The sequence below is a fragment of the Pezoporus occidentalis genome, unplaced genomic scaffold (genome assembly GCF_034315485.1).
Source record: "Pezoporus occidentalis ecotype Australia unplaced genomic scaffold, CSIRO_AGI_Poc_V1 ctg70, whole genome shotgun sequence".
Taxonomy (NCBI): Eukaryota; Metazoa; Chordata; class Aves; order Psittaciformes; family Psittacidae; genus Pezoporus; species Pezoporus occidentalis.
In genome coordinates this window covers 4,577,393-4,603,555 of record NW_026916053.1, presented here as the reverse complement: position 1 = coordinate 4,603,555, position 26,163 = coordinate 4,577,393, and the positions used below count along the sequence as shown (strand labels likewise).

General features: G+C 53.5%; 3 protein-coding genes across 5 annotated transcripts in view; 2 read left to right on the top strand and 1 right to left on the bottom strand.

Moving 5' to 3' along the window:
- The window catches only part of LOC134175751 (peroxidasin homolog), a 42,183-nt gene extending 33,628 nt beyond the window's left edge, over window positions 1–8,555 (top strand). For 2 of the 3 annotated variants that reach the window (XM_062641997.1, XM_062641999.1), the window contains 7 exons: window positions 964–2,467; window positions 2,926–3,060; window positions 3,694–3,902; window positions 4,725–4,839; window positions 5,169–5,262; window positions 5,625–5,742; window positions 7,070–8,555. In XM_062641997.1, the coding sequence (XP_062497981.1) occupies window positions 964–2,467; window positions 2,926–3,060; window positions 3,694–3,902; window positions 4,725–4,839; window positions 5,169–5,262; window positions 5,625–5,720 (2,153 nt within the window). In that variant the 3' untranslated portion in view covers window positions 5,721–5,742; window positions 7,070–8,555. The remainder of the gene's footprint in view (window positions 1–963; window positions 2,468–2,925; window positions 3,061–3,693; window positions 3,903–4,724; window positions 4,840–5,168; window positions 5,263–5,624; window positions 5,743–7,069) is intronic. The other variant, XM_062641998.1, reaches the window with a different exon arrangement.
- A 1,715-nt stretch (window positions 8,556–10,270) lies between these two features.
- On the top strand, window positions 10,271–19,019 carry LOC134175774 (tyrosine-protein kinase Srms-like). Its single transcript, XM_062642047.1, has 8 exons — window positions 10,271–11,192; window positions 13,414–13,535; window positions 14,687–14,853; window positions 15,739–15,877; window positions 16,470–16,628; window positions 17,578–17,759; window positions 17,928–18,084; window positions 18,431–19,019. The coding sequence occupies exons 1-8, from the start codon at window positions 10,837–10,839 to the stop codon at window positions 18,622–18,624; spliced, it is 1,476 nt and encodes a 491-aa protein (XP_062498031.1). The 5' UTR covers window positions 10,271–10,836; the 3' UTR covers window positions 18,625–19,019.
- A 3,490-nt stretch (window positions 19,020–22,509) lies between these two features.
- Window positions 22,510–25,265, bottom strand: PPDPF (pancreatic progenitor cell differentiation and proliferation factor). Its single transcript, XM_062642098.1, has 5 exons — window positions 25,133–25,265; window positions 24,175–24,257; window positions 23,530–23,607; window positions 23,063–23,159; window positions 22,510–22,858 (listed from the first exon to the last, which is right to left on the bottom strand). The coding sequence occupies exons 2-5, from the start codon at window positions 24,227–24,229 to the stop codon at window positions 22,753–22,755; spliced, it is 336 nt and encodes a 111-aa protein (XP_062498082.1). The 5' UTR covers window positions 24,230–24,257; window positions 25,133–25,265; the 3' UTR covers window positions 22,510–22,752.
- Between the last annotated feature and the right edge of the window lie 898 nt (window positions 25,266–26,163).

The window sequence follows — 26,163 nt, the reverse complement described above, 5'->3', positions numbered from 1 at the left end:
CTTAACTTCGTGCGTAGGATGAAATTACACCACCTTCCACTAAACCAGGCTGCTCCGAGCCCCATCCAACCTTGATGCTTCCTTCTTTCCAAGTGGCAATGAGAAAAACACTTCAATTTCTGCAGTATTTGGGTGCTGTAGCAGAAGAAGGGGGGGATGTCATTCCTCTGTCTCTCTACTACTCAGCTACAAACTCAGATGGATTCCTCTTGTCAAGGCAGAAGAGCAGCCAACAAAGCAATGCAGCACCAAAAATACTTAGTGAGGTCCAAGCATCCAGCAGTTAGACTCTAAATCTCTCTAGTTGGCACTTGCTTTCCGTACAACAGGCTTTCCCCTACGCTGCATGTTTCTACCCCTACGTGTGAATCAGCATGCAGCAGGCATTTACGTTTGGGGCCCATAAGTATTTTTTTCCTGCCTGGATGGATTCCAGGGTGTGAGGAGTCTCTGTGCAGGCTGCAGGTCTCGTCTGGGCTGGTTGGACCGCCAGCCTCTCCTCCTTGTTGCACTGTCAGCATCCACACAGTGCAGCATTATTCAGTGCGGAGCGCCCTGGCAGTCACCCACAGCTTCCCTGCTGCTCGGCACGTAGGGTTTGGATGCTTGATGCTGCTTGGGGTTGTAGTAATACCCATATAACCCATGTAAAATAAACCTAGGATGGAGACCAAGACCACCTCCACGGTTCGGTCTATAGGTCACAGCATTTCTGATGTCTGCCTCTGTGCAGTTCAATGTAAACTCTTTCACCTTCTTTTCTTCTTTGTGGAGCTGATATGATCCTGTGCTTCGTTTGCCTCCTATAAACTACACTGCATCACCATGTCAGAGACCTGGCCTACCTGTGCCCACCTTGACAACCCCGCTGTGTGTTTTGCATGGAGCTCTTAAATGGGATGAGAGGAGCCTGATGGCTACAGCACCCACCATCTGACCTGGTGCTCTCCTTTCCCTTCACAGGCTATCGGTACAATGACTTGGTGTCCCCTCACTACCTGAACATGATTGCCAACCTGTCGGGCTGCTCTGCCCACCGCCGCACGCCGAACTGCTCGGATATCTGCTTCCACAAGAAGTACAGGACCCATGATGGCTCTTGCAACAACCTCCAGCACCCAATGTGGGGTGCATCCCTCACAGCCTTCCAAAGGCTCCTCAAACCCGCCTACCAGAATGGATTTAACCTCCCCCGGGGTTTTTCCTTGGCAGAAGATGCCAGGGACCTTCCCCTTCCTCTACCTCGCCTCGTCTCCACCACCATGATCGGGACTGAGACCATCACCCCCGATGACCAGTTCACGCACATGCTCATGCAGTGGGGCCAGTTTCTGGACCATGACATGGATCAGACGGTGGCAGCCATTAGCATGTCCCGCTTCTCAGATGGAGCACCCTGCAGCGAGGTGTGCACCAATGACCCACCTTGCTTCTCCGTCATGGTCCCCGCCAACGACCCCCGTGTGAGGAATGGGCGCTGCATGTTCTTTGTCCGCTCGAGCCCTGTATGTGGCAGTGGGATGACCTCCCTACTGATGAACTCTGTCTATGCCAGGGAGCAGATCAACCACTTGACGTCTTACATTGATGCTTCCAATGTTTATGGCAGCACAGAGCAGGAATCGCAGGAGCTGCGGGATCTGAGCAACCAAAAGGGGCTGCTGAAGCAAGGGCAAGTTGTGCCCAGCTCGGGGAAGCATCTCCTTCCCTTTGCTGTGGGGCCACCCACGGAATGCATGAGAGATGAGAACGAGAGCCCCGTGCCGTGCTTCCTGGCAGGAGACCACCGTGCCAATGAGCAGCTGGGTCTCACGGCCATGCACACGCTGTGGTTCAGGGAGCACAACCGCATTGCCAAGGAGCTGTCGGCCCTCAATCCCCACTGGGATGGGGACCTCCTGTATCACGAGGCACGGAAGATTGTGGGTGCCCAGATGCAGCATATCACCTACGCCCAGTGGCTCCCCAAGGTCCTTGGGGAAGCTGGGATGAAGATGCTGGGTGAGTACAAAGGCTACGACCCCAGTGTCAATGCAGGGATTCTCAACGCCTTTGCCACTGCTGCCTTCCGCTTCGGGCACACCTTGATCAACCCCATCCTGTACCGCCTGAACGAAAGCTTCCAGCCCATCCGCCAAGGCCACATCCCCCTGCACAAGGCCTTCTTCTCCCCTTTCAGGATCACGCAGGAGGGTGGGATTGACCCGCTCCTCCGCGGGCTCTTTGGGGTTCCTGGGAAGATGCGGGTACCCTCTGAGCTCCTCAACATGGAGCTGACGGAGAAACTCTTCTCTATGGCACACTCTGTCTCATTGGACTTGGCTGCTATCAACATCCAGAGAGGGCGAGACCATGGTATCCCACCTTACAATGACTTCAGGGTCTTCTGCAACCTCTCATCAGCACAGGAGTTTGAGGACCTCAGGAATGAGATAAAGAACCTGGAGATCAGAGAAAAGCTCAGGAGGTACTGTACCGGGCTTGGAAGCATCAGAATCCCTGGAGATCAGGCAGTGAAAAGTTTCTGCCCCTGCCAGGACACTCATCAAATAACCTCCCCAGATATTGCTACCCACAGATGCTGAGATAGGGTAATAATCATGATTTAAGAACAGGCGAAGACAAATGAGGTCTCTCCAAGTGATCAGTCTGGTTCTGAGTGGAATGTCATCAGGAGCTGCTGAGGTGTAGTTTGGGAGCAGATTGAGCCTTGGAGCTATTTTCCAAAGAGACTAAACTGCATCCTATCTGCACTGGCTGCCTCTTTCCAAAGCAGGTTTTATCCCATTGTCTTTTAGATAAGACCTTATAAATATTGTTTAGATAAGTTCCTTGCATAGAAGTTCCTGTGATGGGATCAGTTTTATATTATCTCCACTCCTTGATAGCCTTTTAACTTTTCATTTAATACCTGTTATCCTGCAGTTTATATGGAACTACCAAAAACATCGACCTGTTTCCAGCACTGATGGTGGAGGATCTTGTCCCTGGTACCAGAGTTGGACCAACGCTCATGTGCCTGTTAACAACGCAGTTCAGAAGGCTGAGGGATGGAGACAGGTATCGTCACTGGGGTCATCCCAAAGTCTTTGGTATTCCCTTTGGGGGGATTTTCTCCTTACTGGGGGGATCAGAACACGTAATTTTGTATTATCTCTTGTCTGATGGTACGAGGAACATTCATCTCTCCAGGGCATTTCCAAAGGGACCCTGATGTCATGATTCCCATTTCACCACAGGACACTGGGCACCATCGAGGATGTGCCAAATGTCTCCTGAAAATGCCAGAAAATGTCCTCAGGAGCCTCCTTCTAATTCCTATTTGCTGCTTGTGTGAATGAGACATGGCTTTGCCTGTATGAATGAGACACTTCTTGCCTGGTGATGCCCTTAGGGCAGGAGCATTGTTCACACAGGGCCCAACCTGCTACAGCAGAGCTGAGCTGTCTGAGCATTGGGATTCCCCTGCTAGGGGCTGTACCTGCAGGCCATGGCACCCTATAGCTCCAGCCAGCAGCTCATGGGGGTTCCTGGGTTCAGGAAAGGGCAGTCTGGGTTTTCAGCCACCAAAAGCTCCTTTTTGAGGTGTGTGGTGCTGCCAACAGATGTAGGGGAACTCTCCTCCCTCTCCCAGCCTCACTCCCCATCCTGTTCTCCTGTTCTGAGTCATGCTGTGATTGCAACCCGCTGCAGGTTCTGGTATGAGAATCCTGGAGTCTTCACGCCAGCGCAGCTGACTCAGATCAGACAGACATCCCTTGCTCGTGTCATCTGTGACAACAGCGACCACATCCAACAGCTCCAGAGGGATGTCTTCCGGGTGGCATCGTACCTGCAGGGCATGGTCAGCTGTGAAGAGATTCCTGCGGTGGACCTCCGCTTGTGGCAGGACTGTTGTGAGGGTGAGGAAGGAGGCTGCTCTAGCACTGAGTGATGTGGGGATGGCCCTGGGTGGCATTTGTCACCTGCCATCGGGAGCTGGTTTCATGCTACACCATGAGAACTATGTGTCAGGAAATGGGTGAAGAGAGCACAATAGGACAGAAGAGAGCACAATAGACTAGAAGAGAGCACAATAGACTAGAATAGAGCACAATAGAATAAAAGAGTCCAGAACAGACTAGAAAAGAGCGCAATAGAAAGGTCCAGAACAGACTAGGAGGATCTAGAACAGACTAGAAGGGAGCACAGTATAATAGACTAGAATATTTCAGTTGGGAGGAACCTATTGCAATAATCTAGTCCAGCTGCCTGATCAGTTCAGGGCTGACCAAAAGTTAAAGCAAATGAAGGGCTTTGTCCAAGTGCCTCTTACATGCAGAAAGGGCATCAACCAGGAAGCCTGTTAGCTTCATTGAATCTGGTTGAAGGTCCACCTAGCTCATGCCTAAGGGAGAGACTGAACCAGGACATAGGCATGGTGATCTCCACTTTGTATTGCTTTCCAGGTTCACTTGGAGTGTGTAAAACCCTTCTGTTAATGCATAGTTTCTGCCATGGTCCCTTTGTGTTGTCTGTCTGGGTACAGGCATGCAGTTGAGACATGGGAATCCATGCATGATGCATGCTCTGTTACACGCCTTTGTTGTCTCCTCGCCTCTGGCATGAAAGATGTGTCAAGGGTGGATGGTGAAGGAGGGCAGCTCTGCCTTGGGCTGCCTGCAATCCGTAGTGCTCTGCTTTAAACACAAGTGCTTACTGCAGGTTTTCCCTTCCTTCCCAAGACTGCCAGACACGGGGGCAATTCAGGGCTCTTTCTCAGCGCTTCCGAAGCAAGAGGTCTCCTGGCTTCAGCTACCCAGAGGAGAACCCTGCCAAGCAGAAGCCTGCCTTGCCCAGGTACAGTGTCACCGCTCCTCTTACCTCCGTTTTATGAAGCGTAAGAATAGCTTTAATAACTCAGTCCCTTTGGACCTTTGAAATCATCATTCTGCAGAGGTCTGGGATCAGGGGTGCTGCAGTCGATAGATGCTGAGCTCAAAGTCCTCCTACACTTAGCGCAGAGCCCACCTCTGCTGTTGAAATACCTGGGCTGAGTGGCTGTTTGGTTGGCGTCCCTTGGCAGTTGGGCCCTTCAATTGCTGCTTACTTGGAGAAGGCAGCATGATTCTGTCCTCCAGGAAGCTGATGTTAGCATAATCCCTTTCACTTTTTATCCCTGACCTCAGAAATGAAGCATCTTCTCCAGGCCCTTCCTCCAGAGGGAATCTCGAGTCCCTTGTGGCTGAACTGGAGAAGACAGTCGCTTCCCTACGGGAACAGGTAAAACTTTGATCCCCAATGTCTGTCTTCAATGGAGTCACCCCAGGAGCAGGGTTTATCTTTATGCTGTGGGCAGCCTCTGTGACTTCTATGTCCTCCAAAGAGCAGCCATGCAACCAAAGGGAACTGATGGCAAGTAGAGAAGAGGTAGAGTAGGGAGAGAAGAGATGAAGCTGAGCTCTACAAGCTCTACACCCATAGAGTAAAATGTTTAAGCCTTAGAGAGCCATAGAGAGGCAAGTTTAAGCCTCAATGAGGGTAGCTTGAGCCAGTGCTTTCTCCTTGTGTATGGGGCAGGTTAAAGATTATCTATGCAATATGGAAAACTCCTCTTAGAGATGCTTCTTCCTCATTCCCATCAGGTGAACGCACTGGAGAGCCAGCTGAGGTGGCACCATGGGAACACCAGCACACATGGATGGGGGAAGAAGACTGGAGATAAATGGAGAAGAAGATGACCATGTTGCCTGTTTGTATGAGGTCAGTGTGTTTGTTGTGGGCTGGGGTCAATGTGGTGCCGCTGAGAGTGCAGTGGGGCACCTCCGTAGCCTTCACATGAGGAAGAGACTGTTGCAGGAGGGAATGGAGCAACCTGGTGACGAATGGGACAAGATGTAATAGGCTCAAATGCATCAGGTTAGGCACTCATTTCTACCAGTAATGATTAGTGACTCACTGGAATGGGCTGTCTGGGGACGTGGTGGCGTTATCCACTCCTGGAAGTCTTTCAAGAACTGGTTTGGCAAAGATGGGGAAAGACATAAGTATAGGATGGACCAGGTGGACTGGGCGAGGTCTCTCAGGCCTGTTCTCCTGGGACTCTGGGTTGGTTTCCTCTAACAACACTTAATATCCCAAACCCCAAATCCAGCAGCCTCCAAAGGACCTTTGTGGGGAGGGAGATATCAGGGAGCTCAGTGCTGGAGTTGATGGACTGGTTCCTCCTCAGGGTAATAAGGACATCTGGGCAGATGGAGCAATCCATCATTTGCTTACATGCTGGCAGAGATTTCCCCCTCAACATCTGAGTCATTGTGCACCTCTCTTGTGAAGGCACCACTTGTTGGCTCAGCTTGAGCCAAGGGAGCAAGGCTGTTTAAAGTCACTGTCAGCACCTTGCCAGCCTTGGGGCTCCTGCTGCTGCTCAGCAGTGCCATGGCACTACCAGACCTCTGGCCCTCGGTGTTTAGGGGCACACAGAGCACAGACTGAGCTCCTTTAGCCCACTTCCCATGGAGATGCAGCCTTGAAAGAGAGGATGAACAACTCGCTGGCACCTGCCAGTCTGGAGGAGGTGTGTGATGGATTTCATGTGTTGAAATGATTACTCCAGGGATGGGAACAGAGGAGAAGTGTTGTTCTGCCAGGCAGTCTGTCCTAGAGGGAGCATCCTCTGAAAGTTAGATTACAGGATAGGGCAAGCAAAGGCTGGTGTGTGCTGATAATCTGAACAGAAGGCAGGATGGGAAGCCTGTGGGCTGGCCACAGTGATTTCCAGCCTAATTTGGTCTGTTGTTGGTCCTTATAGATTTTCCAGTCAAATAGCAATTCCCCTTCAGAAATGCAACATAAATTGCAGTGTAACACATGAGTTGGCTTTTCCTTGCCATCATCTCAGGTCCGTGAAGAGCACTCTAGGGTTTACAGGGTCTCTGAAAAGCATCTCTGTGGGTTTAAAGGGCTGTGGTTATGGTTGCTTTCATGCTGTGATCACACACACCCCAGACCTGCCAGGCACTGTACAAAGAGCTCACTCTGACTCTTGCTGCCTCCCATAGAGATTATCTGCTTGGTTGTGCCATTTCAGGTGCCCTGTGACCTGCACTCCTGCTCTCCACCACCCGGTCCAACACACTCCTACAGGGCTCAGAAACAGCAGCGTGAGACCCCACGATGCTCTGCCTCCTCTCACACCTCCTGTACCACTGCCTGTCCCAGGACAGCCGTACTCCTGCCTGTATTGAACCCTCTGCACTGACTGCCTAGAAGCCCCTCACTCCTTGGACCTTGTACTCCTGGACCTCCCAACTGCCCTTTGGATGAGCTCTGCCCTATTTGGGGGCGATTTGATGCCACTTTCTTCTACAGTTCCCAGGAAATGGAGAACAACCAAAGCTGCTTTAGCGCTGTTCTGCTCTCCTCATCCCACGCAATGCTGTCGTCATCCACCGCTCCTTGCCTGAAGTGTCCCACGGGCACCCAACTGAAACAATTCATTAAGAAGCAAAACCTTTCTCTGTGGTGCCAGGAAGCGTCTGGAGAAGCCTAGAGAAAACAAATAGAATTAAATGAAGATGAAAGCCAAAGCAAACCCACAGCCATCTCCTCAAGCCAATGGAAAGAGCAAGAGGAACCTCAGGGCCGTGGCAAGCACCGCTTGGGCAGTCCCTGTCAGCAGCAGTGAGGTGAACCCAAGGTCTGGGAAGTCTCCTGGGTGTTTGAGTGCTCCAGGATGGGATGGAAGAACCAGCAGACCACGGACACCCACTATAAGCCATGGCACATCACCAGCCACTGGGTGATGAGTGACACATCCTCGGTTATATGACCCTGCAAGTGACCTGCCATTAAATGCCTAAAAGCATTCTCCTGGGCATGAGCCACATTCTCCAACTTTCTGCCCCATTCGGGATTTATGTTGTATTTATGGGGTCTCCCCCCCCCCAAAAAAAAAGTCTCTTTGCTGGAAGATGTATTTTGAGTGTAAATGTAACAGGACCTGGAGCAGAACCTCCAATAATTCCATGTAATGGGCACTCTCCTTAGTGGAGGGGAGCTGCTGGTTTCTGTCAGTGCAGGAGGACACGATGTGCAGTGCGTGACACACAGATGAATGCAAAGTGCTGTTTGTGTTTAGCACTCCCAGGAGCTCTGTAACTAAGCCAGGACTATGTCAGCAGCTCCTCTGAACAGGTCCTCTGGTTCTCTGTTGCTCTTTGAAGGTGCTTTTTAGTGGTGCTAGAACTAAAGTCCCTGTGTAACCACCAGAGCCCCACATCTGTGGGCAGGGTGGGTTTAACACATCCTTATAAGCTGGTTACAGGGGCTAAAGGGAAAATACTTGATCCATCAGATATCTGTGCCACCCTTATCCTTCTCACTTTTGCATCCTCCTACCTACCTTCCCACACTGCAAGGACCAGAAACTGTTATGAACATGCTTTTTCTTTTCTTCTGTTTTATTTTTAGGTGTTTTATAGTACCAAAGGGCTACAAAGCAGCAGGGATGCTCCTGGAACTGAATAGGAAATAAAAAGGAATAGAAAATAAAGAAGGTTGTGATTTATCAGCTATTTCCTGGCGTGGGGCTCTCAGCTCTGTGTGTGTCCTATGCAGACGTAGGCTTGCAGTGATGAGCGTGTGTTATGCATGTCTGGGAAGTTCAGCTCAGAGGCAGTATTTAGTCCTCAGGGATGTTTGTCATTTTGAAGTACTCTTTCATTTAGGTGCAAATCAAGACCTGAAGCTTTGCGTGTTCTAAATCAGCTGCACTTGTCTATCGCTTGTACCACTAGAGAACCTGGCAAAGGTCAGTAAAGGTAAATCAGGCTCCAATCTCCTCCTGCAAACCAGAAGTTTACCAAGTCCTCATTCAAAGCAGTAAGGTGTAAATGTTCGGTGCTTGATCTGATCAGATAATCTCTAAATGCAAACCAAGCAGCCCTGCTTGGTTTGCCTCCTGATGGAGCATGACGTGAAGAGCAGACCTGTTGGAAGCGCTGCACAAGGACAGCAGTTGGGATGTCCCTTCCCCATGTATGAAGACAGGCTGAGAAAGTTGGGGCTGTTCAGCTTGGAGAAGGGAAGGCTGCATGGAGACCTCAGAGCAGCCTTCCAGTATCTGAAGGGGGCCTATAGGGATGCTGGGGAGGGACTCTTCGTTAGGGACTGTAGTGACAGGACAAGGGGTAATGGGTTCAAACTTAAACAGGGGAAGTTTAGATTGGATATAAGGAAGAAGTTCTTTCCTGTGAGGGTGCTGAGGCACTGGAATGGGTTGCCCAGGGAGGTTGTGAATGCTCCATCCCTGGCAGTGTTCAAGGCCAGGCTGGACAGAGCCTTGGGTGCCATGGTTTAGTGTGAGGTGTCCCTGCCCATGGCAGGGGGGTTGGAACTGGATCATCTTAGGGTCCTTTCCAACCCTAACTATTCTATGATCCTATGTGTTGTAAAACCCTTCTGTGCTCCATCCTCTGTTCCCCTCCCCATGCTGAAGTGGGAAAAACACCCAGAAAAATTGCAGGACGTTCCCCCCCTGGTGGGGGAAGACCTGGGTGGAATTATCCTATGGATAATCCAGGCGTGATTCGGTAAGTAAGGAGGTGTTTCACTGAAGATTCCCTTTCTCCCTAGCTCCCGTCTGTGCAGCAGTGTGTGGGGCATGCCCATGGAGGCGCTGTGTGCTCCTGCCCTCTGCCTGAAAGAGCTGATCCCAAACTCCCTATTGAAATCCAGCTTTTGCAGGTTGTTTGGGCATCGTGGGGCACATCGAGCTGCTGACCCAGGGATGGGTCCAGGTTTGCTCTTCAATCTGCAGCTTAGATCTTTACCATTGATTTTCCATTACCTTCCTTTTCAAGCAGCCTTGTTGAAAACCCAACTACACACCCAAAATGAGGCACCCAGACCAGTTATAACCAGAGGAGGATGGAAACAACGGGCTCAAGGCCAGGAGCGGGGTTGCCAGGCACAGAACTCCCTCTAATTAGATAGAACAGTTAAATGACAAAACCCAGGCAGGGGCTGGGGGGGGGCTGGAGCTGGGATTGCTCACCAGAGCAGCATCTTCAGGTGACTTAAAGTGCATGTGCAAGGTGGAAATCTCCATCCTTTGATTGATCAAAGGGCCTCCTAATGCTGAGAGGGGCACATCTTTGCTGGAGGCTGAGCAAGCACCAGATGCTGTTGGATCTGGGAAGTGGGTTCTTGCAAGGGTAACGCTGCAGGGTAAGTGTTCAAGCAGGGTAACACTGCAGACCAAAAAGGAAAAGGATTATGTTGCAAGCCCCACACGATCCACCCAACAACGATCCAAACCACGTCTTTTCTAAGGTTATTCCCTCACTTCCGTTTGAACTCTCACACACTTGTGGATGCAGTTATTTTCCTATGGAAAATAAAACCAACCCAAACCCTCCCACACAAGTGAGATCAAGACTATTAACTTGTCACAAGAGCTGCTTGAAGAGCAGAGAGCTGTGTTTACCAGCACTGCGGTAACAAGCAGGAGAGCTTCACAGCAGTGATTAAAGAGCAAGCAAAAGCCTTCTTGCTCCCTCTTGGAGAGCAGCGAGTGTGGCTCCAGCTGTGCCCGGCTCCCAGATGTGCCCGTGGGTCTGAGCGTGGGCCTCCCGCCTGCAGACTCGTCCCACGGCCAGACTCGTCCCACCAGAACAACCAGTTTCACTTTCAGGAATAGGAAGTTCCTTGGGAAGTGCCGGCAAGCGCCCAGACACGCGCCAGGGACGGCGGCAATGAGCTGCCCGGCCGGCAGCATGAGCCCGGGATCGCCCCTTCCAACGGCCTCGGGAAGCTCAGTGGCATAGACCACCGCATCCACCGCCTCCTCCAGGGATGGAGCAGTTTGTCCGGAAGCGTTTGACCTTCCTGACGTCCTTCTGGAACAAGCTCCGTCCCCGCTCCGTGTCGGAGAGCTGCTCGCTGGGGTATCTCGGTTCTGATTCCGTTTCACTGCACTCGGAGGCAAATTCCATTCCCTTCATCCCCAAGTCCTCTCTTTTCATCGCTTTATACGCTTTCACAGCCCGGAGTGAGGAGGAACTGAGTGTAAGCGCAGGGGACAAACTGCGTGTCCTCAGAGAAGAAGGAGAGTACGTGTTTGCCCGGCGGCTGCTGGGGGAGCCGGCCATGGGCTACGTCCCCGCTGCCTACGTGGCCAACCTCAGCCAGGGCACCTCTGCTCATCGACCGTAAGTATCCGATGCTCTGGAACTGCACGGGGATGGAGGCTGGACCATGGTAGCGTGTTCCTGCCCAGGGAATGTTGTGCTCACCCTCTGTGACAGGAGGAGCATGAGCTCCTTGTCCCTGGCTCTTGCCATCAGTGGTGGTGGGGCTAAGTGGGGATCTGCTCCTGCAGCTCATAGCAGTGGGGTGGAGGCTTTCAGCACAACAAGCAAGGGTTGGGGGTGCACCAAGGGGCAGAGATGCTGATACTCATCCCTGGGTGTATCACCCTACCATAGGATGGGGTAGCTCTGTGCTGGGATGCAGTGTGATGCTGTGCACGGGTGCAGCTGCAGTGCTGAATACATGGGCCCCTGCTTGCCGTGACTCCCTTTTGCTGTGCGTTAAAGGAGGAGAAGCCCTGCCAGCTCTCAAGGGCCTAGGAGTGCAGGGAGAAGCAGTTTGGGTTGGGACCTGCTGGGAAGCTCTGTAGGACCGAGCCATGGTGGTGCTGCTGCCCGGCTCCAGCTTATCCAGGGCCGGGGGGTTCCCCTGCTGGTGCCTCCCATGGGACACGGAGCTCGGGTTGACGTGTCAGCCCGCCCTCCGCTGGGGAAAGCCCAGGTTCGTGGTTGCATAAGGCAGCCTGGTCCTGACACGCTAGAGAAAGCGCCCCAAGATACGGCTGCTCCCTGTGCTCCAGGCCCTGAGTCATGCAAGGGATGGGATGGGGCGGGTGTAATCACCCTGCAGAGCCATCCCGGTGCTCGCCCTGTGCTTCCCGGGAGCAGGGGTGAAGGAAAGGAATAGGAGGAGCCTGGAAAAGGACCCTGATGTGCAGGGGCAGTAAGTGCAGCCAGTGGGATGGGAGAGACCCTCCCTCCCTTGCATGTGCTTTATGGAAAGGCAGATCCGGTCCGGTTTGGACTACGCTGGGATCGCAATAGCGAGGACCATGGAGTTAGCTCGCTGCTTTCATCCCACTGCACAGAGCAATTGGGCAGGCTATCGCTGAGTGTGTGTGTTTATGCGTGCACACATACGTGTGCATAACCCAGCCCCATCCCGAGGACAGGTCAAGGGCAATGCCGTGGTGCAGAGCAGCAAACGTTGGGCTCCGCAGCCGGAGGGAGCCGGGAGCACGCAGACTGCGCGGAGCCGCAGGTCGGAGCTGGGTGCTAATTTGTTCGGCTGCTCTAACCCCATCACCGTGTAATTTCCTGCTCGGCTTCTCAGACGCTGGTGATCCCAGGGAATGATGAAACCTCCAGATGCTCGTGTCCTGGCTGTGCTTAGGCTGGATGAAGGGACAGGCCAAGGGGAATGGCTTGAACCTGCCAGAGGGGAGATGGAGACGAGCCCTTAGGCAGAAGCTCTTCCCTGTGAGGGTGCTGAGGCGCTGGCACAGGGTGCCCAGAGAAGCTGTGGCTGCCCCATCCCTGGCAGTGCTCAAGGCCAGGTTGGACACAGGGGCTTGGAGCAAGCTGCTCCAGTGGAAGGGGTCCCTGCCCGTGGCAGGGGTTGGAGCTTGAGGAGCTTTAAGGTCCCTTGCAACCCAAACCAGGCTGGGAATTCTGTAAAGCAGCCTCTTCCCAGTGTTCCTATGAATCCTGCTGAGTCAGGACCCATCCTGCCTTTTCATGCTGGAGATTCAGTGACAAATCTGAGCTGATGAGGCACAGGAGAGGGTCTTGGCTGGGTCCTCTCTCCTGGCTTGGTGCTGCTGAGGTCCCCACCAGCGCTGCCACATCTGGAGCAGCAAAGGGCAGCTCCCAGTGATGTTTTCATTGCTCCTGGGCTCTGAGAGCTGGTTGTGTCCAGGAGCTGCAGGTCAAGAAGGACACAGCATAGCTGTTGCTCTTGTGGCAGGACACATGGGTGCAACCCCACTGGAGCATCCTCTATGCAGCAGTTGGTGGTCGGTGTTTCCATTACGGGCAGGCTGTCAGCCCAGGTTTTGGGATGTCAGCACTGGTTTTGGGGTGCAGCTGAGACCTGACCAGCTCCATACAGTGGTGAGCAGACCCAGCTGGAGGAAATCAATTGCAGGTGGTAACAAGCTGCAATGAAATGCCACAAGGACCTACTAAACCCATTCCAACCAAGCAGGCATGAGGAAATGGTGGTAGGGAGCTGCTCCCTCCCATCCCTGGCTCAGAAGATGCTGGAGCCCTTAATGTGGATGCAGCCCTGTCCATGCACTATCTCTTTGCCCCACACTAAGCCCTCTACTCTTGCCCTTAGCTGGTACTTCAGCAAGATCAGCCGAAACGAAGCGGAGCAGCTCCTCCTTTCACCTCCCAACCAGCACGGCTCCTTCCTCATCCGGGACAGCGAGAGCAGCAAGGGCGAGTACTCTCTCTCAGGTAATTTTATGACAATTATCCAGAGCGAATTAGCACAGGGAAAAAGGAAACAGCTGTTCCTTAGGGCAGCTCCTGGCTTGGTCAGCGCGGGGTGAAAAACATGGAAATATGCTCAAAGCACTTTACAGCATCTTGTTAAAGCGACCTGACAGCTTGTTAAAAGCGTGGGGAAAGCTAAGGGATGCAGGTATGGGTTGCTGAATTACTGCGGCCGAGGAAAGTCCATTGCTCCCGTCCAGGGCAGGAAAGCCATAAACAAATCACAGCGGCTTAGCGATGGTTTCGTGGCACCAACTCCCAGGATTTCATTCCAGTGGCTTTTGTCAGCTGAGAGTTGTCTGAAAATATGCTGTGACTGCAGAATGCCAGGGCTGGGCTGCTCCCACACACGTCTGAACTCAGGGGGCTCAGACCAGGCTGCGCTGTTGCAGTCTGGTTTGATCCATGTCCATGTTCACAGAGAACCCCACATCCATCCATCAGTCCCCAGGGCTGTGGAGGTCCACCCCAACCAGCAATAAAGGGTCTGTCTACTAGGGATTAGCTCCATTAATAAAGCATCATCTCTCACAGCATCTTTCTCATAGCAGCCTTCCAGTATCTGAAGGGGGCCTATAGGATGCTGGGGAGGGACTCTTCATTAGGGACTGTAGTGACAGGACAAGGGGTAATGGGTTCAAACTGAAACAGGGGAAGTTTAGATTGGATCTAAGGAGGAAATTCTTTCTTGTTAGGGTGGTGAGGCACTGGAATGGGTTGCCCAGGGAGGTTGGGAATGCTCCATCCCTGGCAGTGTTCAAGGCCAGGTTGGACAGAGCCTTGGGTGCCATGGTTTAGTGTGAGGTGTCCCTGCCCATGGCAGGGGGTTGGAACTGGATGATCTTAAGGTCCTTTCCAACCTGAACTATTCTATGATTCTTTGGGACAAACAAGCCCTGCTCGCCTATGGACAGGAGTCTCCTGAGCCAGGAGTTGGGAGCAAACATGATGGTGTGGAGTGGGATGTAACACACCAAGGGCAAGTTGTGTTGCTTTAGAGTGAATTAATAGAGTAGGTGCCTGGAAAGGAGAGAGGGTGAGGGTCAGCAGGGAGCTGGGAATGGACTGGAGATGGCACGAGGTGATTTTCCCCTTCCTGGGCTTCCCCACAGTGCGCAACCACACGAAGGTCAGCCACTTCCGAATCTGCAAGAGCCCGGGGGGCAGCCTCTACATCCAGAAGGGACATCCCTTCCCGGACATGGAGGAGCTCCTCGCCTTCTACACGGAGCACTGGAAGGTCATCCAGAGCCCCTTGCTGCAGCCCTGCAGCCCCGCGGTGCGTACGACAACAAGGGCCCCAGGATGGAAATAGGGGAACTCAGGGAAAAATAGATATAATCAGCCTATCCGTTTGGGATTTGAGCTTTATGAAGCCACATTTAAACTATACCCTTAGTATAGCTGCCAGCTTCACCTTTTGTTAGCCATGTTAAATCCGGGCATGGCATTTATATGTGTTTCTGACCAGCCAAAAGGCAACGCCTTCTCCATCTCAAAGACTAGAAACCACGTCGTTACAAATCCCTTCAATGCTGAATCTGGACATACCCGCACTTCCAATTCTTTTTCCTAGACTATAATAAGACCACATTGCTTTTATATAGCTTTCATGTCAATTAGCGTGGCACTCATAAGTCCGATGAGAGTATTAATCCCAAATTGCTGACTCGTTTCCTGATTAGAACTCCATCCACCGATTATTACTCTGAAATAACAGTTAAACATGTGAATAATGCAAGAGGGAAATGGAAAGGTATAAGATAAAAGAAATGCTTAATGAGCTGGAGTCTAAATCAGCCATAACGTGCAGTAATATTCATTTACTCATTATTATTTATTGGTGGAAATGGAGAAAAGCCATATTTGAGGTCTAATGAGGAGTGAATTATGACTTGAATTGCTGATGTTTCATGTAGGCTCTGAAGATCTCCCCCCTTGCAGACTTTGGGTGAGAGCAGAGCTAATGCAGAGGGTGCCCCACATCCTTTGTGCCCCCAATGAACGTTTAAGAGAGGGAAAAGCAGTCCCAGTGCAGTGCAGGTGGTGGAGCACCGTGTCCTGCTCGCCCCTCAATGCCACCGTGGGCACCAGAAGCTGGTGCAGGCTCCACCAGCGGGTCCTGGTGCTGGCTGGTCCAAGCACCCCATGTCCATGTTTGCAGACCCCCCCCGAGAGGGATGGCTGGGAGCGCCCACGCTGGGAGTTCACCCTGCGGAGGAAGCTGGGAGAGGGATACTTTGGAGAGGTGTGGGAAGGGCTGTGGAGGAACACGGTGCCGGTGGCCATCAAGATCATTAAAGGTAGGTGGAGGAGGTGATGTCAACAGCGACCAAACGGGGCTCTTGTTCACTGACCCATTGGTCACTCCTTTTGTTTCCCAGTCTTCTTGGTCCCCATGTCTTGTCTTATCAAGTGAACTGTGGTAGGACCTGGCACGTAGCCACTGGACCCACCTAAGCTTGGGCTACACCTTGGATACCAGGTTGGATGGAGCTTTGAGCAAGCTGCTCTAGTGGAAGGTGTCCCTGTCCGTGGCAGGGAGTTGGAGCTGGATGAGCTTTAAGGTCCCTTCCAACCCAAACCAGTCTGGGGTTCTATGACTCTGTTTATAAAATGGCTTAATCTAGTGGGTCTGTGATAAGTCATGTCAAGTCAAATGGTTTGTGTTAAGTCGAGTCCTGATGGGACAGTGACCCTGAAAATGGGATCCTGATGGGAAAACATCTCTTAGGTGTCGGATCTGAGACACAGGATGTGCAGACATCAACTCTGGAAGCAGTGGTGGGCTATAAGGAGGAAAAAGGTCCTCATACCTCCTAGTCAGACATGCTGAGCTCCTATCATCCACCTGAGAAAGCAGCTCACAACAGTGATATTGGCTTTCTCCCGCAGCTGACATGAAGGCAGAAGACTTCACTAAGGAGATCCAGAACCTGAAGCGCCTGCGGCATGAGAAGCTGATCCAGCTGCACGCTGTGTGCTCGCTGGATGAGCCCGTGTACATCATCACTGAGCTCATGCGGAAAGGCAACCTCCACACCTACCTCAACAGTGAGTACCCACACCATGGGGAGCAGGGTCTTGGGGCAGTGCTGCTGTGTGGATGCTTTCCATGTCCCACATTAACCCTACAAACCCAAGGGTGAGCCTAAGAGTAAGCCTGGTTTCAGTCCTGTGTGGTAATGCAGAGCAATCCATGGGTGCTTGGTGGAGATGGTCTTGGGTGACTTTAACACCCAAAGACCCAGTCTGGTGTGATCCTTTTGGTGGCTGTGTGGGGTGGGTCTGTATCAGTCCCTTGGGAACCAAGCATGTTGATAGGGACCTTCATCCCTCCTTCTCCATCCACCCATGGCCTGCCAGCTCTCACCAGTGCACAGAGACCCCTCTGCTGTGCTTGGGCAACTCTTGCCTTTGTTATGACTGAAAAGGCCAAACCTGAGCTGGCATCATGGTGGTGTTCATTATGCAGAGCTAGTACCAGGCCATGGTCCACTCAGGCATCAGTTTATTTTGCTTGGCCTTTCTTTTCCTGACCCGGTAATCAGTCTTGAAGGGAAACAAGACAAACCGCTTCCCACCAAGACCTGTTTTTCGACTGGTACCCTCCTCCTTCACACTGACCTTGTTTTTGGTTGGGGCTCCAGCAGCATCTGGTGCTGGAAGAGCTGGAGCTCACAGGTAGGACAAGTTGAGTGGCTTGGCTGGAGATTTGCATGGCAGAAGGTCACCTTTAGCTGTGAACAAGCCATGGACATCTGCATCGTCATTGCAGCACAGGGTGCTCTTCAGAGCTCACATCAGTCCCACTCCTTAGGAGTGCATGGCTGTGTTGAACTTCCCATGCTGGACCACCATGATGTTTAGGCACAACCTCCAGGTCGAGGTTTTACATGTTCCCGTGGGATGGTGACATGGGAGCAGGTCTCCTTCCAAACCAGGACACCCAAAATAGATGTTGCTTCATTGCTACCAGTGCTTGGTTCATCTCTGTCAACAGGTCCTGAAGGGAAGTCCCTGGGCACCTCCCACCTGCTCAACATCGCCTGCCAAGTGGCGGATGGGATGAGGTACCTGGAGGAGAAGCACATTGTCCACCGGGATCTGGCGGCCAGAAACATCCTGGTTGGAGAGGAGCTCACCTGCAAGATTGCTGATTTTGGACTTGCCCGGCTCCTCAAGGTCAGTCAGTGGGATGCTGTGCTCCCTCCTGTCACCACAGGCCACCAAGCTGCCCCATCCATGGGACATCCCGTTCCGCCACCATCCCCTGTCCCACTTCAAAGCCGCAAAAGCAGAGGCTGTGTTCATTACACTGTCCCTCGTGACCCGTCTCTGGTTGCTTTTCAGGATGACATTTATTCCACCAGCAGCAGCACTAAGATCCCGGTGAAATGGACAGCCCCGGAGGCAGCCAACTACCGCACCTACTCCCTCAAATCCGATGTCTGGTCCTATGGGATTCTGCTCTATGAAGTCTTCACGTATGGACAGATTCCGTATGAAGGTAGGATTCCAGTGCCACTCCATCCACATGCTGGGCAGCTTGCCCATGGTCCCTGAAAGCCAACATGTCATGAGCTGTTCTATTGTCCTTTCCACAAGGGATGTGGAAGCAGCTCCTAGAGCATAAGCAACTTCTTGTCCTCTTTGGGGATGGCTAAGATGGATTTTCAGTGCTTGCAGGAAGGAGGCATGGGCTGGATGATCTCCCATAGGCTCTCCTCTATCAGCCTCGTGGCAGAGACCACGTCACAGCAGCACAAGCTGACACCTTGGTCCACTGTAGTTGTACCTTCAGAGCATCCTTTGGGGACCTCCGATTCAGAGGCATCTTCTCCTTTTCCTTGCAGGGATGACAAACCAAGAAACCGTGCGGCAAATCACCAGGGGCTACCGCCTGCCCCGGCCCAGCTCCTGCCCTCCCGAGATCTACAGCATCATGCTGGAATGCTGGAGCGGCAACACGGAGGAGCGGCCCACCTTCCTGGCCCTGCGGGAGAAGCTGGGCTTCATCTACAGACGGCTGCTCAGCTCCCTCTCCTGAGGGACCCTTTGCCACCATCCTTCCTGCACAAAGCTCCTCCAGGCCAGCTCTTGCCAAGAAGCTCCTTCCTTCTGGTTTGCCCTCAAACAGGGCTCCAAGGAAAGCATGTTCCACCCCCAGAACCGTGGTCCCTCTCGGTCAGGATGCAGGGAGGTGGCCAAGGCGAAAGGCAATGAGAGGTGGAGAACCCATTGCTAGTGCTTGGCTGTGTAGCAGCCTGGAAAAGCCCCGTGGTAGTGAAGGCATCACCCAGAGTTTACATGGTCATTCAGGCAGTAGGGTGGGAGGTCCCTGCTGCTCCCCGTGCCAACGTGAAGGTTTGCAGTTTGTGTTCAGTTGTGGCTCTGCTTCACGTAGTGTGTTTGGTGTGTTCATCAATAAATGTGTGTGCATCACCCGCTCTGCCCTCACCGTGCTGCTCCTCTCCCTGCCCGCAAAGCAGTGGTTTGCCACCAGTCCCACTTCTGCGACCACAGATAGAACCACCCTCGTGTCTCTGGCTCATCCTGGAGTGCATTAAACCTCTGTGTGTGTCTGAACAAGGGACAGGCCAAGGGGAATGGCTTTAAGCTGCCCGAAGGGAGATGGAGATGAGCTCTTAGGCAGAAGCTCTTCCCTGTGAGGGTGCTGAGGCGCTGGCACAGGGTGCCCAGAGAAGCTGTGGCTGCCCCATCCCTGGGGCAGTTCAGGGCCAGGTTGGACACAGGGGCTTGGAGCAAGCTGCTCCAGTGGAAGGGGTCCCTGCCTGTAGCAGGGGTTGGAGCTGGAGGAGCTTTAAGGGCCCTTCCAACCCCTGTGATTCTATGAACCATTGCTTCACCATGTTTTGCTCTTTACCACTCTTACAGTACAAAGCCAAGTGATGCTCGAGTGGCAGGGAACACGATGTGCTGGGGGTGAAAGGCAGCCTGGCACAGCTTGGATGCTGATTTCCTACTAACAAGCCTATCTGGCCTGAAGACCAAAGCCATGTCCAGAAGGTGATGGGCTTGCTGCAGCCATAAACGTATTAAATTTGCAGGTCTGGCTGCCACCAGATGGAGCCAAGAATTAAGCAGGAGGCGAAGGGGGAGTGTGGGGTGATGGGGTGGTCCATGGCTGGGGACCCTCAGAAACCACACCGGCCCCATCAGACGTGAGATCCCAAAGCATCTCGCTCTGCTGTAGCAATACCATGATGGGTGGTGTGGAGAGGGGACATGGGGACATGGTGCTGCCCACAGCAGTATTTCCTTCCTCCTCTGCTGCATTAAAAGCTGGTGTGCTGCTTGGGTTTGCCATCCAGCACGGTCTGCCGGGCTCTGGCATTCCTCTAAGCCATAAGTTGCTTACTAAAAGTAGATGGATTTGGGGTGGGGGCCCAGATTTTCTCATCTTCTCCCAGGATCCCAGCCTGGGGAGGACACTGCAGCTTCCCCCATAACCAGAGCTGCTACGGGGAAATTCATCCCACAAAGGGAGAGCCCCAAACCCCTCTGGAATGGGTGCTGCAAATGCTGTTGGTAGAGGCATTTGCCTGCTCTGGTTTCAGGCTGGCATTTGAAATCAGTGCCAGGCTAAGGCAATGCATTTGTGCTGCACAGTTTGTTTCTATTTATAAGGGCCCACGATGGCCTTTGAAAGGGTGAGGGGGAAGCAAAATGCTGGAGGGTGGGGGGAAAAAGGCCCCAAGCAGCAAAACCAGGCAATGAAAGGGAATATTTCTTGGAGGGGGCAGCAGGGTGGCACCAGGGGCTGAAAGCGAGCGGAATGCACCGGCTGCTTTAATCCCAAGTATGTGAGTTACTCAACAGGGAAAACATGGGATCTCATGGAGCAGAGAGGGGGAAGTCTGTCCCTATGGGCTGGGGCTATGGGAGGTGGGTGCTTGCCCCTCTGACAGCAAGGCTGATGGAAAGGGGGGATGCTTAGGGAGGGGTAGGGTGAATAAAGCTGGTGGCATCACAGCCAAGAGCCGGAGCAGGTCCTCCAGGAAAGAGCCAGGGATGCAGGATTAGTGCCTTTGCCCTGCTATAGCCTTCCCTAGGGTGCCTGAGGACAGTTTGCCTCTGATCACGAGACCGACAAGCAAACAGAGCACTGTTGACTTTACCTTTGTGTGCCCACACTTCAATCTGCAGCCCGTGAGGCTGAAGGCTTGCAGGGAATACATTTGTCTCTCTAAACCCTAGTGCTGCTGCTGGGAATCGGCAGCAGATGAGAACCAACTGCTTCCCTGGGGGATCCTAGGGCTTTGGGACATGGACAAGGTGTTTGCTGGTACAGCCAATGCCTCCTCTTGTCTTACTCAGAAAGTGGGGTTTTTTGCTTGATTTTCACGTGTTTTGTGACATTTTAAAGGCTGCCATGTGCTTCCTGCAATATAGAACCATGCATACCCCAGCACCCACCACTACCAGATCCAACCCATGTGTCTAAGGCTGCTGGCCCTGGGGACCCCCACAGAGCCATTCCCTTTGGATGCACAGTGGGAGCAGAGGTTCCAGTGCTGCCCTGGCTGCTCCTAAGGACAGGGGGGACACAGAGGACAAGGACAGCAACCTGGAGACACAAGACAAACTTTTCCTTACCAGAAGCAAGGAGCGAAGCTGGATGTGACCCTGGATGCCTCTGGAGCACGGGTGTAAAGTGGAGCAGCCACGTTTCCTGCAGCTGCCTGAGCACAGCCTTGCCCTTTGCCCCTGCCCACGCAGGTACAAAGTCAAAGTCATCACTCGGAGATCGTGGAATCCCAGCCTGGTTTGGGTTGAAGGGACCTTAAAGCTCCTCCAGCTCCAACCCCTGCCATGGGCAGGGACCCCTTCCACTGGAGCAGCTTGCTCCAAGCCCCTGTGTCCAACCTGGCCTTGAGCACTGCCAGGGATGGGGCAGCCACAGCTTCTCTGGGCACCCTGTGCCAGCGCCTCAGCACCCTCACAGGGAAGAGCTTCTGCCTAAGAGCTCATCTCAGTCTCCCCTCTGGCAGGTTCAAGCCATTCCCCTTGGCCTGTCCCTACATCCCTTGTCCCAAGCCCCTCTCCAGGTTTCCTGCAGCCCCTTTAGGCACTGGAGCTGCTCTAAGGTCTCCCCTTGAGGGCTGCAGCACCAGTGCACGCAGTCACCATCCCGTGTCTCAGGCTGCGGCTGAAAGCAGACCAGAGCAGGAGATCTGGCACCTTTAAATCAGCCCCTGCCAGGATTTTGTTTGCCTTGGGCAGGAATTCGGGACCTTGCCCCCTTCCAGGCAGGAACTTGCAGGCTCTTGTTTTCCCTGTGCTTTATCAAGCAGCCCTCCCCAGCTATCAGGCTAATCACAGCAGGGTCAAACAGGCAAGCTGACTAATTCCAGGCAAAAATCAACCAAACCACCACTGAGGGCATTGCAGGACATTGCCCTGCTGGGCTCTGGCACTGCCATCCGCACCGTGAGCTCCAGGCTCCCATCAGAGCCATGAAACGAGCCTTAGCTCTCCCCTCATTATTGAGGGCTCCTTTGGTAGCCCCAGCTCCATTGTATCAGCTGGAGATGGGTCTTGCAATCCCCTTCCCGTGTTATTCTGCACCCAAATCCTTCCCACAGCCCTGACCAGACCCAGCTCTGTCCCAAACACTCATTCCAACCCCACAAGGCATCGCAGCAGGGCTGCAATGTGCTTGAGGAGCAAAACAAGGGCAGCGCCAGCAGGAACAGGCTGTGCAGCCAAGTACGGAGGCAATGGTGGGGGGGAGGCATCCACAGCATCACCACAGGCCAGCCGGAGCTTGCTCGCATGCCAACACACACGCATCAGCGCATCACACGGGCACCACTGACATTACCAGACCCTGCCGCTGCGGGTCCAACCCCACCAGCAATGACAGCATCACCCTGCTCTCCCACCCCGGGTGAAGAAGAACCCACACTGGTTTAAAAGGCTGCTCAAGTTTATTAGTTGCCATTGTGTGAGTGCAAGGTAAGTAAAACAAGTTACATCTGTGTGGGAAAGGGCATCATGTTGAGGAGTAGAAAGGCTGGTGTGGGAATCCTCGGGGGGGTGTTGCGTTTTACCATCACAAAGCAGCACCTTTGCCTTGCAGAAGCCATCCTACTCTATGGGGGGAAAGGGGATGTGCCCGCCGGTGTGGGGGGAGCACCCAGCACGGACCCGCTCACGCCGAGGGTCCGGAGCTGGGCTCACTCATGTGGCGCCTCCGTCCTGCTTCTGGGGCTGGCCCCAGGCCACAAGGTCCTGTTGTCACCTGCAGTGCTCCCAGGCTGTAAGAGAGCACAAGAGAGGGTCAGGGCAATGCCAAGGTGATGCCTTTTGGTGCTCTGTGTTTGTCTGTGCAGCAAAGGAATAGGTGCTCTGTGCATGAAGAAATCACCCACTGGGTCAGGATGCACCTTAGGGATGTTCCCAGCCGCCCTGGGTTGCTGCACTGTTGCTCCCATGTTATTCCATCCTAGGAAAGCACTCACCTCTCTGGGGACTCCGACACGGTTGTCATGGCTGGGTGAGTCACCTTCCCAAAGAAGAAGCTGGCCCACCAGTGACCGGGATCAGATTTGGGCAGACCTGGGGGACAGTGCAAGGGAAAGTCCAGGTCAGGGCAGCCCCACCACCTACCCCAGTGTCACCCTGAGGCCTCTTGCTGTGAGGCCCCCAATGTAAGAAGGATGGGGAGCTGTTGAAGTGAGTCCAGAGAAGGCCATAGAGATGCTCTGAGGATGCTCCAAGGAGACCTCAGAGCAGCTCCAGTGCCTGAAGGGGCTACAAGAAACCTGGAGAGGGGCTTTGGACAAGGGCCTGTAGGGAGAGGCCAAGGGGGAATGGCTTTAACCTGATGGAGCTTTAAGGTCCCTTCAACCCAAACCATCCTGGGATTCTGCCATCCCATAGGAGAGGCTCAGTGGGGTTTGCATGGGCCTGGGACGGTGGCACTCACCTGGGGGGTGGGGGATGACCTCCCCTGAGTACTCAGAGCTGCTGCAGGAGCTGTTGCTGGATGTGGAGCTCAGGCGCCCTGTGGAGCAAGCACAGCCATCAGAGCCAGCACCGACCCTCAGCCTTGACATGAGAAGCAAAGCACGGCCTTGGTGTGGCCATTCCTGTCTCATCACCGCCTGGATCCAGCGCTCCTGCAGCTTTAGTCCAAGTGCTACAAGCCTTGATCCTTGAGGTCCCTTCCAACCCGGTATTCTGTGCTTCCATGAATCCTGTTACTATTTCAGCTCAAGGGGAATACTTTAATGCCCTCTGGTTTAGGCAATCCATTAAACCAGAAAGTCTCTCCCCTGGAGAGGGAGCATTGCCCAGGCTGGTTTTGCAGCTCATTCCCATACACATTTGAAGACATCACCTCCCCTCACCTACAACCTTAATGACAAGGGAAGGAGACTGCAAGCCCCATCTCCAACTGGTACGATGGGGCAGGAGCCCCCGAAGGAGGGTCCCAGTACAGGGGGGTTGCTTCTGGTGCCCCCCTTCCGCAGCAAGGAGCGCTTATGGGATGTCACCTGAAGGCTTCATCCCTGCTGGAGCCACCCTGAGCCTGCCCGAGCACCCAGCCCACCCCAGCACCCATCCTTACTTCTGTAGTAGTTGTGTGTGGCCATGAGCGAGCCGCTCGACGGGATGGATGCCATGGTCCCGGATCTTGGATCTTGTGCAGATCTAAAAGCAGGGAGCAAAGGGGCAGAGGTTACTGCAGAGTTTAAATGGTACCAGTATGACTTCTTGGGATGTGCACAGCAGCACTGCACTGTAGGTGCTCTGTTTCCTCGCAGAAATCCACTTCTCTTCCTTGTATCAACAGTTGGGAGTTACGAAATCTCAGGCCGGGATTGCGTAAGGAGCAAGGGAGTGTTTAGCCCGGGGCACATCGTGAGGGTTCTCATGTGAGCAATTCCAGCCCCAGCCTGTCCCCAGCAGCACCTCACCACCCCGAACTGGGGCAAACCCGCCTGTCCTGCACCACCAAGCACAACGCAGGCCTCCTCCAGCAAGGGAAAGAACATTCTCTCCCTGGCCCAGTTCCGAGGTGGGGAAGTGCTTTCCCCCTCCTGGCACAAAGCACCCTCCTGCCAAGATGCTGACCCTTCCCATGCCCCATGAGCTGGTTCATTCCTCTCCAAACAAGCTCCAAGGCTCAGCCAGCCAAAGGGAGAAGTCCCGGACCTGCAGGAGGACACGGAGCCCCATCGCCATCCGGACACACCGACATGGGCTCTGATCCGGATGCGGGGGGGCACCCAGCACCCTCACCAACATCAGCTCCTCCCCAGCTCCTGCTAAGGCTTCCCCTGCTCTCATGATGCACCCACTTATTAGGTATCCTACTACAGAATCATCTCCACGCATCCGCGTCCCCATTAATACAGTGATCCTTAGTGGGGAAACTGAGGCACGGAGCCATCTCCCATAAATTTCACCCCACAACGACTCGGTACATCCTTGCAGTTGATCCCTCCCAAACTTCCCACCCCAAAATTGCTTCAGGGCGCCCCGTCCCGTCCCCCATTGAGGTTACACTACCGATCGCAGCGTACCGGGGCTGGGGCGGCGGCGGGGTCCGGCGGGCGGGCACTAGGGCCGCGGGGGCCGCTCGGCAGCGGCGGCGGCGTCCGCTCCGCACCGCACGGCCTGAGCCGCGGCGCTGCAGGCCCCGCCCCCTGAACGATCCTTATATGGCTTCTGGCCACGCCCCCTAGCCGCGCTCCACCAATCGGGACGTGGGGGCGGGGCCGGGCACGCTCTTTTCTCGCGGGAAACGGGATTTGCGCGGCAACGTGTGGGTAGCGCCGAGTACCGGAGGGGAGGACGCGGTGGTGCGGGATGCGGGATGCGGGGTGTCCCTACTTGGTATCCCCTGTCCTGCCACGGACACCCTCCATGATACTTGGGTAAGAGCTGATTCGAGCACCTTTAAAATTAGGGTAAATGGTAATAAATAAATACCGATGTATTTGTAGGGGTTCTGGGCTGTAGCGATCTGGGAGAAAATACTTTATTTTAGAGGGGAAAAACCTGTAGCAAGGCTACAGGATGTGGGGTTACCTCAACAAGGGCATCACCAACAGAGAAAGGGATGTCATCATCCCTCTCTACTCAGTGCTTCTCCAGCCATCCCTGGAATACTGGGTTCAGTTTTGGTCCCTGTTCCACAGAAAAGATGTGGATAGGATGGAGTGGGTCTAGAGAAGGACCACAAGGGTGATGCAAGGACTGAGCAGCTGTGTGAGGAAAGGCTGAGCCTGGTTTTCCCAAGACAAAGCTTATCCTGGATGTGTTGAAGAAAGGAAAATGCATTTCAGCTGTATTGATCAGGAATCAGTAGTTTGAAAAGCCAGCAGGTGACAAGGTTTGGATAGATTTTCTTTTTGATTTTCCTCTATTTAGAGCCTCTGAGTTGTCTGTAACTCTCCTTAATTTACTGTTGAGTTTCTGGTTTCTGCCTTTTCCTTTTTGTTTTAAATCCAGTTCTCTGGGCTCCATATCACAGCTGGCACCTGGCTTTTGTTTCCTGCTGGTTGCATGTGCTGTGGGAAATAACCTTTTGTGTCAATGTATTTGGCAGAAA

Bases quoted from the DNA above. Each gene is read 5' to 3' on its own strand.
- PPDPF (XM_062642098.1), bottom strand. From the start codon at position 24,229: ATGGCATCCATCCCGTCGAGCGGCTCGCTCATGGCCACACACAACTAC. The intron at 23,608-24,174 runs GTAAGGATGGGT...CTTGCTCCACAG, and splicing joins CACACACAACTACTACAGAA to GGCGCCTGAGCTCCACATCC. The intron at 23,160-23,529 runs GTGAGTGCCACC...ACTGTCCCCCAG, and splicing joins GGTCATCCCCCACCCCCCAG to GTCTGCCCAAATCTGATCCC.
- LOC134175774 (XM_062642047.1), top strand. From the start codon at position 10,837: ATGGAGCAGTTTGTCCGGAAGCGTTTGACCTTCCTGACGTCCTTCTGG. The intron at 11,193-13,413 runs GTAAGTATCCGA...TCTTGCCCTTAG, and splicing joins GGCACCTCTGCTCATCGACC to CTGGTACTTCAGCAAGATCA. The intron at 14,854-15,738 runs GTGCGTACGACA...CCATGTTTGCAG, and splicing joins TGCAGCCCTGCAGCCCCGCG to ACCCCCCCCGAGAGGGATGG.